The 17,601-nt window shown below is 42.7% G+C and overlaps 1 protein-coding gene across 1 annotated transcript in view; it reads left to right on the forward strand.

Moving 5' to 3' along the window:
• The window catches only part of LOC138786840 (zinc finger protein 585A-like), a 36,629-nt gene extending 21,557 nt beyond the window's left edge, over positions 1–15,072 (forward strand). The window contains exons 4-5 of the mRNA XM_069963909.1: positions 12,055–12,067; positions 12,764–15,072. Of these exons, the coding sequence (XP_069820010.1) occupies positions 12,055–12,067; positions 12,764–14,747 (1,997 nt within the window). The 3' untranslated portion in view covers positions 14,748–15,072. The remainder of the gene's footprint in view (positions 1–12,054; positions 12,068–12,763) is intronic.
• Positions 15,073–17,601: the final 2,529 nt, after the last annotated feature.

The following is a 17,601-nucleotide window of genomic DNA, read 5'->3' on the forward strand; positions in this document are numbered from 1 at the left end:
TCAATGGTTTTCTCTACCCACTTTATTGGGAGACTGTTGCCATTGAGCAGGGAAAGCTATCCTTGTCTCTGGGTGTTATTTCCAGTGTAGACATAAGACCCAAGGGTATCAGATGAAGTGACAGCAACTGGGGAGTGCCGAGAACCCAGACTTGTGTCAACTTCTGTAATCTCTCTGGAGGAAGAGAGAGTCACAGACTGGGGATCTATTCTCCTCCCTAGGAATTGTTCCATGCCAGAAACAATGATGAGCTTCAATTTTCTCAGACAGTCAAAGTACAATAGACATCCTCTTGGTGACTGTAGATGGAGCCAAGATGATTCCAGACAGAAGGGCTGTAAATTGAAAAGAATGCCAATTGCCTTGTACAAAAGGTCTTGATGTAAAGGAATATGCAGCTTTTGTCTGTAGACAGGTACATGCGGGTATACATGGCCAGATAACGTCCTTCTTCTAGGAGGGAACTACAGAGCATAAATCCTCCATACAACCGCCTTCTCAGAGGAGGCCGTATACAGGTACATGCAGGTATACCTGGTCACATAACATCCTTCTTCTAGGAGGGACCCACAGATCATAGATCCCACATACAGCACCTTCCTCAGAGGCTGCATACAGGTATACACGGTCAGATAACATCCCTCTAGGAGGGACTCACAGATCATAGATCCTACATACAGCACCTTCCTCAGAGGAGGCTGCATACAGGTATACATGGTCAGATAACATCCCTCTAGGAGGGACTCACAGATTATAGATCCTACATACAGCACCTTCCTCAGAGGAGGCCGCATACAGGTATACACGGTCAGATAACATCGCTCTAGGAGGGACCCACAGATCAAAATTCAATATGGTAGCCTTTCCTATCATATAACACTGGTACAGACCTCTCTCATTATGGAAATAAATCAAAAAAGACGTAGTCACAAGTTCTTGTTCCCATCCCCAAGGCCTCCGAGACATCTGGTCCTTCTTGCGCAGGATTCTTTACCTTCCGTACTAGAATTCCTACGGAATGGGGAACAAAAGTAGAAGCTCCTTCTCTTCTTATTAGACTGGGGCAGATAATGGACCTGATCATAAGGAAAAAAGGACTTTCATGAGAATGTCCAATACAGATCCAACTCTCTTTATATTGGAGTGAACATCTGCCCACTTACAACAAAGGACCAGTCTCCAAACCGTGGGGATCGGGCAGCCAAGTATACTGCTCAGCTATAGTAATATAGACATTTATTTTATTCATTAATTATTATTATTATTATTATTATTATCTGAACAAGGTCTTTGTGCGTCTGAAGGAGCCATGACCTCGGACTCCATCCAGTTCAGCCTGTAGATTATCATTCAGATGTAAAATCTTAAGCAGTCATTGTCTCTGAGAAAAAGTTGCAATCTACAAATGAATTCCCTGCCACCTGAAAGTGGAATCTTGCAGGATCTGTACGCCTCCAGAAGTTCTGTTACCAGAATCCTGCTACATCCAAGGATGGAAGTTGTGCCAGACTGACCGGCCGACTAACAGACTAGTGCAGAGTGCCTGGAATCAGACACACAGGTGCACTGAATATGCAACCAGCAATCCTAAGGCGGTGTTCACACATAGCAGCTTCATAGCTTTACTGCATCCTTCAGTACACAGAAGCTCCATAGGGTCACTGCATCATCTGATATCAGTATTACAGAGTGTAACTAGACAGCAGGTGTACACAGTATTACAGAGTAATTAGACTGCAGGTATACACAGTACACATCCAGCATCTCTAAGCATGTAGCTTCATAGGTCACTGCATTATCTGATAACAGTACTAATCAGATAGTACACAGATGTACATGTCTACAATCCTAAGGCCATGTTCACACACAGTAGCTTTACTGCATTCTTAAATAGCAGCACTGGAGCAGCGCAAAAAAACTCCATAGAATCACTGCATCATCTGATGGCGGTATTAGGGAAAGTAATCAGATAGCAGGTGTATCCAGTACACATCCAGCAGCTCTAAGCATGTGCTCACACACATAGCTCCATACGGTCACTATATAATCTGATAGCAGTATTAGGGAAGTAATTAGATAGATGTATCCAGTACACAACTAGCAACTCTAAGGCTGTGTTCACACACAGCAGCTTCACAGGGCACTGCATCATCTGATAGCAGTATAGTGAAAGAAATCAGACAGCAGGTGTTACACAGTACACTACAATTCTAAGGCAATGTTCACACATAGTGGCTTCATAACTTCACTGCATTCTTAAATAGCAGCACACAGAAGGTCCACACGATAACCATCATCTGATAGCAGTATTAGCGAAGGTAATTAACCAGCAGGTGTACATAGTACACAACTAAATTCTAAGGCAGTGTTCACACACAGTAGCTTCACTGCATTCTTAAATGTTAGCACACAGAAGGTCCACATGATCACTGTATCATCTGATAGCAGTATAGTGAAAGTAAATAGACAGCAGGTGTATAGTATACAACTAACAATTCTAAGGCCGTGTTTACACACAGTAGCTTCACTGCATTCTTAAATGGCAGCACTGGAGTAGCACACAGACGCTCCATAGGGTGACTGCGTCATCTGTTAGCAGTATTAGTGAAAGTTATTACACAGGAGGTGTATCTACCACTACACAATAACTCTAAGGCTGTGCTCATACACAGTTTTATAGCTTCATTGTATCATCTGATAGAAATACTGGAAAGTAATCAGACCGCAGGTATACACATTACACAACTACAATTCTAAGGCTGTGTTCACACACACAATTTCACTGCATCATGTGGTAGCAGTACTATAGAAAGTAATTAGGCAGCAGGTGTTCACAATGCACAAATAGCAGCTCTAGGGTTGTGTGCACACACAAACACACAGTTTTATAGCCTCACCACATCATCCGATGGCAGTACTATGGAAAGTAATGAGGCAACAGGTGTACACAATTAGCATCTCTAGGGCTGTGTTCACATACAGTTTCAGAGCTTCACTGCATCATCTGGTAGCAGTACTATAGAAAGTAATCAGGCTGCAGGTGTGCACACTGCACAACTAGCAGCTCTAGGGTTGTGTGCACACACAAACACACAGTTTTATAGCCTCACCACATCATCCGATGGCAGTACTATGGAAAGTAATGAGGCAACAGGTGTACACAATAGCATCTCTAGGGCTGTGTTCACATACAGTTTCAGAGCTTCACTGCATCATCTGGTAGCAGTACTATAGAAAGTAATTAGGCTGCAGGTGTGCACACTGCACAACTAGCAGCTCTAGGGTTGTGTGCACACACAGTTTTATAGCTTCACTGCATCATCTGATGGCAGCACTATAGAAAGTAATGAGGCAATAGGTGTGCACAATTAGCAGCTCTAGGGCTGTGTTCACACACACACACACAGTTACATAGCTTCATTGTAGCAGTACTGGAGAAAATAATGAGACAGCAGGTGTACTAAATACCCAACTAGCAGCTTTAAAGCTGTGTTCATGTATACACACTATAGTCACATAGGTCACTCATATAGTGAAGCAGTCTAACAGGACTTGCACAACCAATGAAAAAGTGAAAGATATTGAAACAAAACATTTGAGGCGTAAAAGCCGAATACAACATATATATCAAATAATCCTCCTGACACACAGGCCAGGCTTCCAGCTCAAAAGAAAAGGCAGCATATCTTACCTTGCCGAAGTATCAAGAAAATTAGCAGCCGCCCAGGTGAGGACACAGGTCTGGCAGCACCATGATACTTACTGCAGCAGCTTCCTGGCTTTCCTCACACAGCGGCTCCATACAGCAGAGAAGCTGAGCGATAACTCTACTAAAAAGTAAATAATCTCCTCTCTGATACAGCAGAGCAGGAAAAACAACATTATTATAAATTTCCCCTCTCCACACGACCATGTGGAAAGGAAGAATCTTTGGAAAGGAAAGCCAGACACAAACATAGGCCTGAGCCTGCTTCCCTCTCCTACCACCTGTCCCACAGGAGGACAGAAAAAAACACAAGGAGGAGGGGTCTGTATGGCCTTCTTATAGGGCTCCTAATCAATCTTTTATTAGTACCATCTGTCCTACCATTGCAGGAAGATAGGATCTTCCCCATTTGTGCTGCTGCTGAGGACGTATAGGGAAACACATATACAGCTCAGCTACATGTACATTACACACATATACAGCTCAGCTACATGTACATTACACATATACAGCTCAGCTACATGTACATTACACATATATACAGCTCAGCTACATGTACATTACACACATACAGCTCAGCTACATGTACATTACACATATACAGCTCAGCTACATGTACATTACACATATACAGCTCAGCTACATGTAAATTACACACATATACAGCTCAGCTACATGTACATTACACACATACAGCTCAGCTACATGTACATTACACATATACAGCTCAGCTACATGTACATTACACATATACAGCTCAGCTACATGTACATTACACACATACAGCTCAGCTACATGTACATTACATATATACAGCTCAGCTACATGTACATTACACACATACAGCTCAGCTACATGTACATTACACATATACAGCTCAGCTACATGTACATTACACATACAGCTCAGCTACATGTACATTACACATATACAGCTCAGCTACATGTACATTACACACATACAGCTCAGCTACATGTACATTACACATATACAGCTCAGCTACATGTACATTACACATATATACAGCTCAGCTACATGTACATTACACACATATACAGCTCAGCTACATGTACATTACACACATACAGCTCAGCTACATGTACATTACACATATACAGCTCAGCTACATGTACATTACACATATATACAGCTCAGCTACATGTACATTACACATATACAGCTCAGCTACATGTACATTACACATATACAGCTCAGCTACATGTACATTACACACATATACAGCTCAGCTACATGTACATTACACATATACAGCTCAGCTACATGTACATTACACATATACAGCTCAGCTACATGTACATTACACATATACAGCTCAGCTACATGTACATTACACACATATACAGCTCAGCTACATGTACATTACACACATATACAGCTCAGCTACATGTACATTACACACATACAGCTCAGCTACATGTACATTACACATATACAGCTCAGCTACATGTACATTACACACATACAGCTCAGCTACATGTACATCACACATATACAGCTCAGCTACATGTACATTACATATATACAGCTCAGCTACATGTATATTACACATATATACAGCTCAGCTACATGTACATTACACATATACAGCTCAGTAACATGTACATTACACATATACAGCTCAACTACATGTACATTACACACATATACAGCTCAGCTACATGTACATTACACATATACAGCTCAGCTACATATACATTACACATATACAGCTCAGCTACATGTACATTACACACATATACAGCTCAGCTACATGTACATTACACATATACAGCTCAGCTACATGTACATTACACATATAAAGCTCAGCTACATGCACATTACACATATACAGCTCAGCTACATGTACATTACACACATACAGCTCAGCTACATGTACATTACACACATATACAGCTCAGCTACATGTACATTACACACATACAGCTCAGCTACATGTACATTACACACATACAGCTCAGCTACATGTACATTACACATATACAGCTCAGCTACATGTACATTACACACATACAGCTCAGCTACATGTACATTACACACATACAGCTCAGCTACATGTACATTACATATATACAGCTCAGCTACATGTACATTACACACATACAGCTCAGCTACATGTACATTACACACATATACAGCTCAGCTACATGTACATTACACACTACACACATACAGCTCAGCTACATGTACATTACACATATACAGCTCAGCTACATGTACATTACACACATACAGCTCAGCTACATGTACATTACACACATACAGCTCAGCTACATGTACATTACACATACACAGCTCAGCTACATGTACATTACACATATACAGCTCAGCTACATGTACATTACACATATACAGCTCAGCTACATGTACATTACACACACATACAGCTCAGCTACATGTACATTACACATATACAGCTCAGCTACATGTACATTACACATATACAGCTCAGCTACATGTACATTACACACATACAGCTCAGCTACATGTACATTACACATACACAGCTCAGCTCCATGTACATTACATATATATACAGCTCAGCTACATGTACATTACACACATACAGCTCAGCTACATGTACATTACACACATATACAGCACAGCTACATGTACATTACACATATACAGCTCAGCTACATGTACATTACACACATATATACAGCTCAGCTACATGTACATTACACATATACAGCTCAGCTACATGTACATTACACACATATACAGCTCAGCTACATGTACATTACACACATACAGCTCAGCTACATGTACATTACACACATACAGCTCATCTACATGTACATTACACACAGGGCTCTGCTGCATGTACATTACACACATACACAGCTCAGCTACATGTACATTACACACATACAGCTCAGCTACATGTACATTACACATATACAGCTCAGCTACATGTACATTACACACATACAGCTCAGCTACATGTACATTACACATATACAGCTCAGCTACATGTACATTACACACATACAGCTCAGCTACATGTACATTACACATATACAGCTCAGCTACATGTACATTACACATATACAGCTCAGCTACATGTACATTACACACATACAGCTCAGCTACATGTACATTACACACATACAGCTCAGCTACATGTACATTACACACATACAGCTCAGCTACATGTACATTACATTACACATATACAGCTCAGCTACATGTACATTACACACATACAGCTCAGCTTCATGTACATTACACACATATACAGCTCAGCTACATGTACATTACACACATACAGCTCAGCTACATATACATTACACACATATACAGCTCAGCTACATGTACATTACACATATACAGCTCAGCATCATGTACATTACACATATACAGCTCAGCTACATGTACAGGATCCGGCAGGATCTGAGTTTGGCTGCTAGGAAGCCCGGAGTGGAGCAGCCAATGAAATCCGCCTATAGGCTCTGTTCACACAGCGTTTTTACAGCTCTGTTTAAAATGACGTTTGTAATTTTCAGACGTCATTTAGCTGTCTGGCTGCCGGTCGGTGCAATGACGGCCGCTGGTACATTCTTCTAGTTTAGAAGGTGTCTCTTTCATTAAAAAGTCCATTGACTTTAATAGTAAAACCGGTGAAAGGAGAGTGAAAAAAGAAAAACTGTGTCTGAATAAGCATCAAGCGCTAAAAAGAAAGGGGCGCCCCAGCCGTCCCCATCGTAGCGCCAATCTGTGACATGTGGGAGGGGCTTCAGTGACAAAAAGCAGAGCGAAAGCCCAGCCACACAAAACCTCAGAAACGGGACTGGGTCAGTACAGTGTGATGTGTGACGTCTCCTGATGTTACTTATCACTACACGTGAGAGGGTCAGAATCCATGACCTCAGAGGCGGCTGAAGACATCAGAGACACAGAGGAGGACACCGGGGGAGCGCGGACAGGTAAGTATTGATGAGCGAACAGCTGAACTGCACCAAAACCGCTCAGCAATTGTTTTACTGTTTTAGTGCAGTTCCTTATGGTTCCTAACCTGCCCAACAGAATTTTTGACAACGTGTCTCATCTCTAGTCAGTGCGGATTAATGTTGTGCGTCCCAGTGGATGGGAGATCAGTGATGACCTGGAATGATGGAAGGAGGATCACAGAGGAGCTCTGCACCGACCGATCATCAGAGATTCCTCAGACGGCCATTAATAACCTGACTGATAGCGTGCCAAGCCGCGTACATGCCGGGATTTCTGCACATGGCGCTCATACTCCATACTAAATGCTTGTCTATTAGCATGTCTATCGACTTGATAAGGATGCACCTCATAGTGCTGCCATACTGACTGACTGCTCCGAATTACAAGTTATATATAAGTGTATAGTGCGCAGTAACCACACTAACACACTGATGGGTAAGGGGGATCTCCTTTATTCAGTATATATATATCCTGGGGGGGGGGTTCTTCTACTGAGGCTCGTGTCAGTACTTCATTGGCTGAGGTACAAAAAGAGTTACTTGCATAGCACCAGTGTTACATAAGCTTTACAGAATGTAACATCTCTCCGTGCTTAGAGGGTCAGCGCCATATTGTAATGGCTTCACTAAATATACAAAATATCCCATCCTTGATAGATGTGTAGTGACCCAGTACAGGCTCCTAGATCCTATTGCACCTGAGTAAGGTAATTCCCTTAGGATCATAAAACTTGGATGAGATATTTCCTGTAGTTGGTGTTTTTCCCACTAGATGTCACTATTGTGTTTGTTGTAACTCAAGCTCAAGGGTCAATGGTTATGTGTCACATGATGTCTTGTCCACTCAAAGGTGCAGGTGCTTTTCCCTCTTTTTTTTCTGACTCTGACCTATCCTTCACTCTCTCTCTTTCTCCACACACACACGGCCCACCAATCACAGAAGGGTTTAGTTTGCCCCTGTAGGGAGGACATAGTTCCTGGTGGGAAGAGTTTGTTAGTCTCAATTCTGTAGTCAGTGTGAGAGGAAGCAAACAGAACAAGTCTCTGGAGAAGCCGAGCCAGGGCCTGGCTTTGGCCAGGTCCTCTAACAGGGATGAGCAGTTAGTGGTAATCATTCTAGAGAGTGGATGTGTGAAGGGACAGCTAAGTGAGCCATGTTTTCTGTTACGAGTAACAGAACCAGGGATGCAGTGCTAAGTTAGCTACAGGAGGTGAGAAGCCAAACAGGGATTACCTTGTGCATGCCAGGAACCTCTCTACAATGTGCAGGGCAGTTACCCTAGGAGTCATAGGAACTGACCCCAGGGGAACAAAGGTACTAAGGAAAAGTTTACATATTCCACTGTGCAGTGCAGAACAACTGGAAAACCTCAGGAGCCTGCTTACCTAGATAACAAGGCCTGGGGCTTGTACTGCCCACCTAGGACGGGTATTCCGTAACTAGGGGACAAAAGGCAGTTCAGAAAGAAGTAATCTGTGAGTATAAGTATTCCCTCTCTATTCTTCTTCTATAGACAACTTGTCAGGAACAAGACAAGACAGTGAGCCCTGACGCTGAACCCAGCCCACTGTCCCTGCCTACTTGCTGCAATCTGCCCTAAAATGGCAGTGAGCAACTGGGCGGCGGTCCCTGCACTTGCTGGGTGGAACACAAAACAAGACAGACAAGCACAATAAAGAATAGTACACAGTCCGGGTCACAACAATCGGGCAGCAAAAGTACAAAATCAGAATCCAATAGGCGTAGTCAAAGTCCAGGCAGTATGGTCAGGAGCAGGCGGCAAGCAAGGGAGGTCAAGGAATTAAGGCCCTATTCCACGGAACACATATCGTTCGTATTTGGGCGATATCGGCCGCTACGAACGATAATCGTCCCGTGGAATAGAACGCAACAATCAGCTGACATCTTTCATGTCGGCTGATCGTTGCAGTACATGTTGAAAAACAAGCGACTGATATAGCAGCGATCAGCTGCCGTCGCTCCGTTGAATAGGAGCGTCGGCAGCAGACGCTGCTGTATCCTATGGGCTGCCCGGACGATCAGCGATCGTTTGCTCCTCTTAACGACCCGTGGAATAGGGGCTTAAGTTATATAGGAGGCCAGGGCTCTGATCCAGAACACAATTGGACCATTCCCCTGATCTCCAAACACAGACACCTGACAACAAAACAAGACCGCTGGCAGGAAGACCTGTCAGTCACAGCAGAACCAAAACACAGATTAACCGTGACATGACCAGACAGAAATCAGCAGGTGCAGTCGTGTGTGTCCACCAAACAAAGTGAGCAGATAAACCAGTGTTCAGACACAGCAAAACAAAACACAGGGAGATCATAAGAATTTCAGCGCCTTCTCGGCCGCACAGCACAAGCCGAGGGGCGCATAATGCTCCGCAAAGATGTCATCCTGACACAACTCTAACTTTTTGGCAGAGTACACTTCTACACTGGACAAGGCCCCTCTGGCAGCTCCTCTCCTCCACTCACTTTACTGCAAAGCACCCTTCTTTCAGCACCTTACTACTACCTCAACTGCAAGCACCTACGTGGTTTTTCAAGATTGTAGTATCTGCGTTGCACTGAACTGTTTGCTACTCCAGTACGATTCTTGTATTGCAATATATTGTTCAAGTAAACTATTGTATTTTGCCTAACGCATGGGACTCTGGCTTAGGTGGCTTCTTGGGTTATTTTTCTTTTTTCTGTGATTTGTGGAGTACCAAGCTGTCCTATACCTTTCCAGGCTAATGTAACCAGTGCCCAGGTGACCCTAGACCCACTTAGCTACTGTACTATCCTACTAGCTAACCCGGCAGCACACTAACACCTTCCGTACCCCACAGATGGATTCCCATATTGCCACGTCTTGTCCTTCTTAGGAGGCGGTAGTACATTCTGTTATTAGGGTCTGTGCATGGAAGATGTGCTACAGACCGTAATATGGAACTCCCAGTATCAGGTATCATTATGATGCCAGGAGCTCCGAAGCTATTTACATGTTTTCCGTCTGATACAGCACGTCAGTACAGTAGTGAGTTCCGGAGCTCCCGGCATCACAATGATACATGATGCCGGGAACTCTGATCTCGGTGCTGTAGCACATCATCCTTATTTACAGACTGTGCATGGAAGGTGGGAATAAGCCCGGAGTGTTACAGCTTCATTGTTGGGACATGTATAATACTGCGGCCGCCATGTTTGTGTCTCTTACATCTATCTCACTCGGAAGCTTCATCCTCCTCCCCCTCCTATATACATAGACTTCTATGGATAGCATGTAATGTGACCCCTAAGTGATCTTGTCTTGTCTTTTAAGGTATATATGGCGGTCTATTTCTCCATGGAGGAGTGGGAGTCTGTAGAAGGACACAAGGATCAGTACAAGGATGTGATGCTGGAGGATCAGCAGCCCCTCCCATCAGCAGGTAATACACATCACTATATACTCTAGTATACACTTCGGCCGGGATCCCTAGCGGCGCCGCAAGAAACTGGCATGTCATTCATTGAATAGCAGCCGCAATAAACCCTGTCAGTTCACACAATGGAGCGTGCGGCTCCGGCCGCACGCTCCAATGTAAGCAGCTGGGAATTCTGATGCGGGCATGCACGGATGCGCCCGCATCCGAATTCAACAGTGCTGAAGATCATCCTGCAGTACCGGCTGGGATGATCCTATCGGACACCAGCCGGGTCACAGAACGGCCAGTGTCATACAGCGTCTGAACATAGCCTCATACAGGAAAGTGACACAGAGAGCAGTAGGAATTCCCTGCTTACAAATCACTGGAAGGGCTGAAGATGTTATCCGAACTGTCTGAACATCGCTGCTGGAGGAAGTACAGGTCCGAGTTACCATCTACCTTCCCTGCACTGATGTAGGGAGGGTAATAATATGTAAGGGACAGAGTGGTCCTTGAAGGATGGGCCGCTAGCCGGCTACTCATGGGCCGGTGCTGTGTGCCTGTCCCCCCAGGCTAAAATTTGCCAGCCAGCCCCTGTAAATGGTTCACTAGCGGGCCCGGCGATTGGACTGCGCCCGCTAATGGCTGCGGTTCCGGGCTATTAATAGCACCCGGGATCATGTCGGTTCAGAGAAGGGTCGCTGCGCAGCCCCGCTCTGAACTCCCCTACCCGACCAAGGACGTACAGTTACGTCCTTGGTCGTGAAGGGATTAAAGGGGTAAGATAATAAAGATTATACTTACCTCTCCCGGCTCCCCCAGTGTCCTCCTGCCTTGTCTCTGCGTCCCCCACTGACTACAGCTGCTGCTGACACTTCTGAACCAGTCTCTGCAGTCACAGCTGCTCAGCCAATCACTGACCAAGACAGGACAGCGGGGGACACAGACACAAGACAGGATGACACTGGGGGAGCTGGGAAAGGTAAGTATCATCTTTCTTATTCTCTATACAGCCAGTACCCCTTCCATCAGGCTGATGAGTGTCATGGTTTAAAACCACGTTCAGCTGACAAGGGAACGATTGCCGCTCATTGGTTGATCACTGTCTTTATTACAGGAGCGATATCCGCCCCAATCACCTGATAATCGCTCGGTGTAATAGGACACTTAGTATTCTTATCTATCCAGGTTTCACAGTCAGGATGAATCAATGAAGAATAGAAATGTAACATTATGTTATTAAATAATAATAACCCATCTTTCTTCTTGGCAGCTGAGTGTCCCCGGAGATCAGAGGGACATCAGATATCTCCAGATATTACAGCAGATGGTCAGATCACACAGGATACATATGAAGAACCTTCTATTACCCCAGATATACCCCCAGCTCCTCACAGCAAAGATCTGCCATCTCATCCTGTTATACAAGTCCTGGCTACTGATCCACCAGAGATTAAGCAGAATAAGGAGAAGAGTTTTTCATGCCAAGAATGTGAAAGATATTTTACACGAAAATCACAACTTGTGCAACATCAAAAAACTCACACAAGAGACAAAGCATTTTCATGCTCAAAATCTGGGAAACGTTCTACTTTGAAATCACAGCTCACCATACATGAAAGAACCCATACGGGGAAGAAGTCATTTTCATGTTCAGAATGTGGAAAATGTTTTACTTTTAGATCAAAGCTCACTAGGCATGAAATGACTCACACAGGAGAGAAGCCATTTTCATGTTCGGAATGTGGAAAATGTTTTGCTTTCAAATCAGGGCTCAGTTTACATGAAAGAACTCATACGGGAGAGAAGCCATTTTCATGTTCAGAATGTGGGAAATGTTTTACTGATAAATCAAAGCTTACTTCACATAAAAGAACTCATACGGGGGAGAAGCCATTTTCATGTTCAGAATGTGGAAAATGCTTTGCTTACTCATCAGCACTCAATTTACATAAAAGAACCCATACGGGAGAGAAGCCATTTTCATGTTTAGAATGTGGAAAATGTTTTACTGAGAAATCAAAACTCACTTTACATGAAAGAACCCATACGGGAGAGAAGCCATATTCATGTCCAGAATGTGGAAAACGTTTTACTCAAAAATCAAGTTTTTTTCATCATCAAAGAATTCACACAGGGGAAAAGCCATTTTCATGTTCAGAATGTGGAAAATGTTTTACTCAAAAAGGAGATTTTTTGAAACATCAAAGAATTCACACAGGGGAAAAGCCATTTTCATGTTTACAATGTGGAAAATGTTTTACTTGTAAATCAAAGCTTACTTTACATGAAAGAACTCATACGGGAGAGAAGCCATTTTCATGTTCAGAGTGTGGTAAATGTTTTGATTTTAAATCCGAACTAGTTTTACATGAAAGAACTCATACGGGAGAGAAGCCATTTTCATGTTCAGAATGTGGAAAATGTTTTATTAGGAAAGCACAGCTCAGTTTTCATAAAAGAACTCATACAGGAGAGAAGCCATTTTCATGTTCAGAATGTGGAAAATGTTTTACTGAGAAATCAAAACTCAGTTTACATGAAAGAAATCATACTGGAGAGAAGTCATTTTCATGTTCAGAATGTGGGAAATGTTTTACTCAAAAATCACTTCTCACTGGACATGAAAAAACTCATACAGGAGAGAAGCCATTTTCATGTTCAGAGTGTGAAAAATGTTTTGCTTTAAAATCAAGGCTCACTGTACATGAAAAAACTCATACAGGAGAGAAGCCATTTTCATGTTCAGAATGTGGAAAATGTTTTATTAGCAAATCAACGCTCACTGTACATGAAAGAACTCATACGGGAGAGAAGCCATATTCATGTTCAGAATGTGGAAAATGTTTTGCTTTTAAATCAAGCCTCGCTGTACATGAAAAAACTCATACAGGGGAAAAGCTGTTTTCATGTTCAGAATGTGGAAAATGTTTTACTTTGAAATCCCACCTTACTAGACATGAAAAAACTCATACAGGAGAGAGGCCATTTTCATGTTCAGAATGTGGAAAATGTTTCTTTTTGAAATCAACACTCACTTTACATGAAAAAACTCATACAGGAGAGAAGTCATTTTCATGTTCAGAATGTGGAAAATGTTTTACTTTAAAATCACAGCTTATTATACATGAAAAAACTCATACGGGAGAGAAGCCATATTCATGTTCAGAATGTGGAAAATGTTTTGTTTTGAAATCAAGGCTCAGTATACATAAAAGAACTCATACGGGAGAGAAGCCATTTTCATGTTCAGAATGTGGAAAATCTTTTCCTTTGAAATCACAGCTCAGTGTACATGAAAGAACCCATACGGGAGAGAAGCCATTTTCGTGTTCAGAATGTGGAAAATGTTTTACTGCCAAAGTACAGCTCACTGTACATGAAAGATGTCATACAGGAGAGAAGCCATTTTCATGTTCAGAATGTGGGAAATGTTTTAGTCAAAGAGCTAATTTTTATAAACATCAAAGAATTCACACAGGGGAGAAGCCATTTTCATGTTCAGAATGTGGAAAATGTTTTACTAATAAATCACATCTTATGACACATCAAATAACTCACACAGGGGAGAAGCCATTTTCATGTTCAGAATGTGGAAAATGTTATACGCGGAAAACTAGGCTTATTATTCACCAAAAAATTCACTCAAGGGAGAAGCCAATTTAAAGTGCTCAATGATCACTCACACGTTTGTTATATAAAAGCAAATCTAATCCAGATACCACAGCTGTGTATTCCCCATGTGTATAGGAGATCTGGCGGTAATACAGATATCATATACCGCAGCTCCAAACTTGTTACTGATTGTTAATAAAATCTCATGTGGATATATATACGGTTATGATGTTGTCACTGCTTCTCATCAAGACCCAAGACTAGTGTTCGGCAAACTATCGGCACTACTGGTCCCAGGTGTCAGTGCTATAGATGGTGCTCAGCTTAACACATAGGTCCATATAAGTATATACAAGAAGTTTTCATACCGCGCCATTGTATCCAAAAACACATAACAGGACGTAGAGGAACACACACTCCCTGCCAACTGTTTCTTGCTATCAAGTGCTTTCTCAAGGCCTTGGCATGGAGTGTGTGTTCCTCTACGTCCTGTTATGTGTTTTTGGATACAACAAAGATGAAGCTTTGAAGGTGAAGTGCTCAGCAAATATGTCAGCAATGTTATCTGAACACGAGGGCTCAGCGTCTGATTCCCCGCGGCTGCAGAAGTTGTATATACCGCCCTAGAGAGTCCTGGGAAACATGGATACAGCCGTATTCCCCCTATACACTTCAGGAATATCTGTCCGGATTTCTGGACGGTTTCCTGACCCATAGGGCTGTATTGGGCAGTGACACCTGCAGGATTTTTCCTGTGTCCGTTCAGGTCAGGAAATTATAGACCCCGTCCTATTGTCATCTGGATTTCCTGAGCGGCTGTCGCCATAGAAGTCTATGGGAGCATCAGGAATTACTGACACTTTCCTCATGCACATCAGGAAATCATCCAGAAATCCTGACACTACAACACATTGATTTTCCTGATCAGATAATCCTGATGGTTTCCTGACAGTAAATGCTGACAGACGTGTGAGGGGCCGGACTGTTTTACTGCGGCTCATTAAAGGTTCGAAAAAAACCAAATTAGAAGAAGATCCGGCAGGAAGGAGACAAGGGCTTCCTTTTATTTCACCCATTACTTTCTATCTGCTTCTGGTTTTGGCTCAAAAACTGCCGTGTGTGACAGCAGCAGAACTCTCTCAGACATCACTACCCCTATATCCTTCTCTTCTGAAGTCTTCAGTAAAACAGCATTGCTGATATGATACTGGATAGAGGATTCCTTCTCCCCAAGTGACTTATTTTACATTTGCAAACTGTAATGCTGGGACTAAATGGTGGCTATTTGAAGTATATTGGCTGCCATTTTGTGTGTCAGTCTCCATTTCACATCTTTAACCCCTTAAGGACCGGGCCTGAAATGGCCTTAAGGACCGGAGCAAATTTTATGAATATGACCAGTGTCACTTTAGTCATTAATAACTTCGGGATGCTTTTACCTATCCGGCTGATTCTGAGATTGTTTTCTCGTGACATATTGTACTTTACATTTCTTGTAAATTGGAGTCGATACTTATAACAAATCTTTATGAAAAAAACCCAAATAATGTGAAAAATTGTGAAAAAATGCATTTTTCCAACTTTAAAACTTTTCTGCTTATACAGAAAATGGTTATACCACATAAATTATATATTAAATAGCATTAGCAACATGTCTACTTTATGTTGGCGGCATTTATTAAACTATCTTTCATTTTTTTTAGACAATAGGAAGCTTAAAACATTAGCAGCAAATTTCCAAATTTTCAGTAAAATTTCAAAATCAGATATTTTTAGGGACCTGTTCAGGTTTAAAGTGTATTTGAGGGGACTGTGTGTTAGAAAGCCCCACAAAGCACCCCATTTCAGAAACTGCACCCCCTAAACTCTGCAAAAGCACATCCAGAAAGTGTTTTGACCCTTTAGGGGAGTCACAGAAATAAAAGCTAAGTGTGTAAGAAATTTGAAAATTTAAATTTTTTGTGCAGAGATTTTATTGTAATCCAATATTTTTCATAATTATAAATCTATTACCAGAGAAATGCACCCCAATACTGATTGCCCCGTTTCTGCAGTTTATAGAAATACCCCATATGTGGCCCTATTGCGCTATTTGACGCAACCACAAGCCTCAGATACAAAGGAGCGCCTAGTGCATTTCAATGGCTCCGTTATATTTGGTCATTTCTGACTGTACCACTTCAGCTTGGCAGAGGCTCTGGGGTGCCAAAACCTAAATAACACCCCTAAAAGGGACACCATTTAGAAAACTACACCCCTCAAGGAATGTAACAAGGGGTGCGGTGAGCATTTGGAACCCACAGGTGCTTCACAGATTTTCAGAACAATGTAGTGTGAAAAAAGACAAAAGTATTTTTTACACTATAACGTTGTTCTAGCCTTCAATTTTTCATTTTGACAAAGGGATAAAAGGAAAAAAAAACACAAAATGTGTAGCGCAGTTTCTCCCGAGTACGGAAATACCCCACATGTGGCGATAAAGTGCCAAGCGGGCGCAGGACGAGCCTCCAAAGGGAAGGAGCGCCAATTGGCTTTTGGAAGCTGGATTTCACTGGAATGGATTTCAAGGGCCATGTCGCATTTACAGAGCCCTCGTGCTGCCAAAACACTGGAAGCCCCCCACAAGTGACCCCATTCTGGAAACTACACCCCTCAAGGAATCTAACAAGGGGGGCAGTGAGCATATGGACCCCACTGGTGACGGGCACAAATGTGGAACAATGTGACGTGAAAGTGAAAAATTCCATTTTTTCACTTTCATGGCACAAATGTGGCCGTCATCAAGGGGTCCATATCCTCACTGCACCCCTTGTTAGATTCCCTGAGGGCTGCAGTTTCCAGAATGGGGTCACTTGTGGGGGGTTTCCAGTGTTTTGGCAGCACAGGGGCTCTGTAAATGCGACAT

Source organism: Dendropsophus ebraccatus, chromosome 3, assembly GCF_027789765.1.
Source record: "Dendropsophus ebraccatus isolate aDenEbr1 chromosome 3, aDenEbr1.pat, whole genome shotgun sequence".
NCBI lineage: Eukaryota > Metazoa > Chordata > Amphibia > Anura > Hylidae > Dendropsophus > Dendropsophus ebraccatus.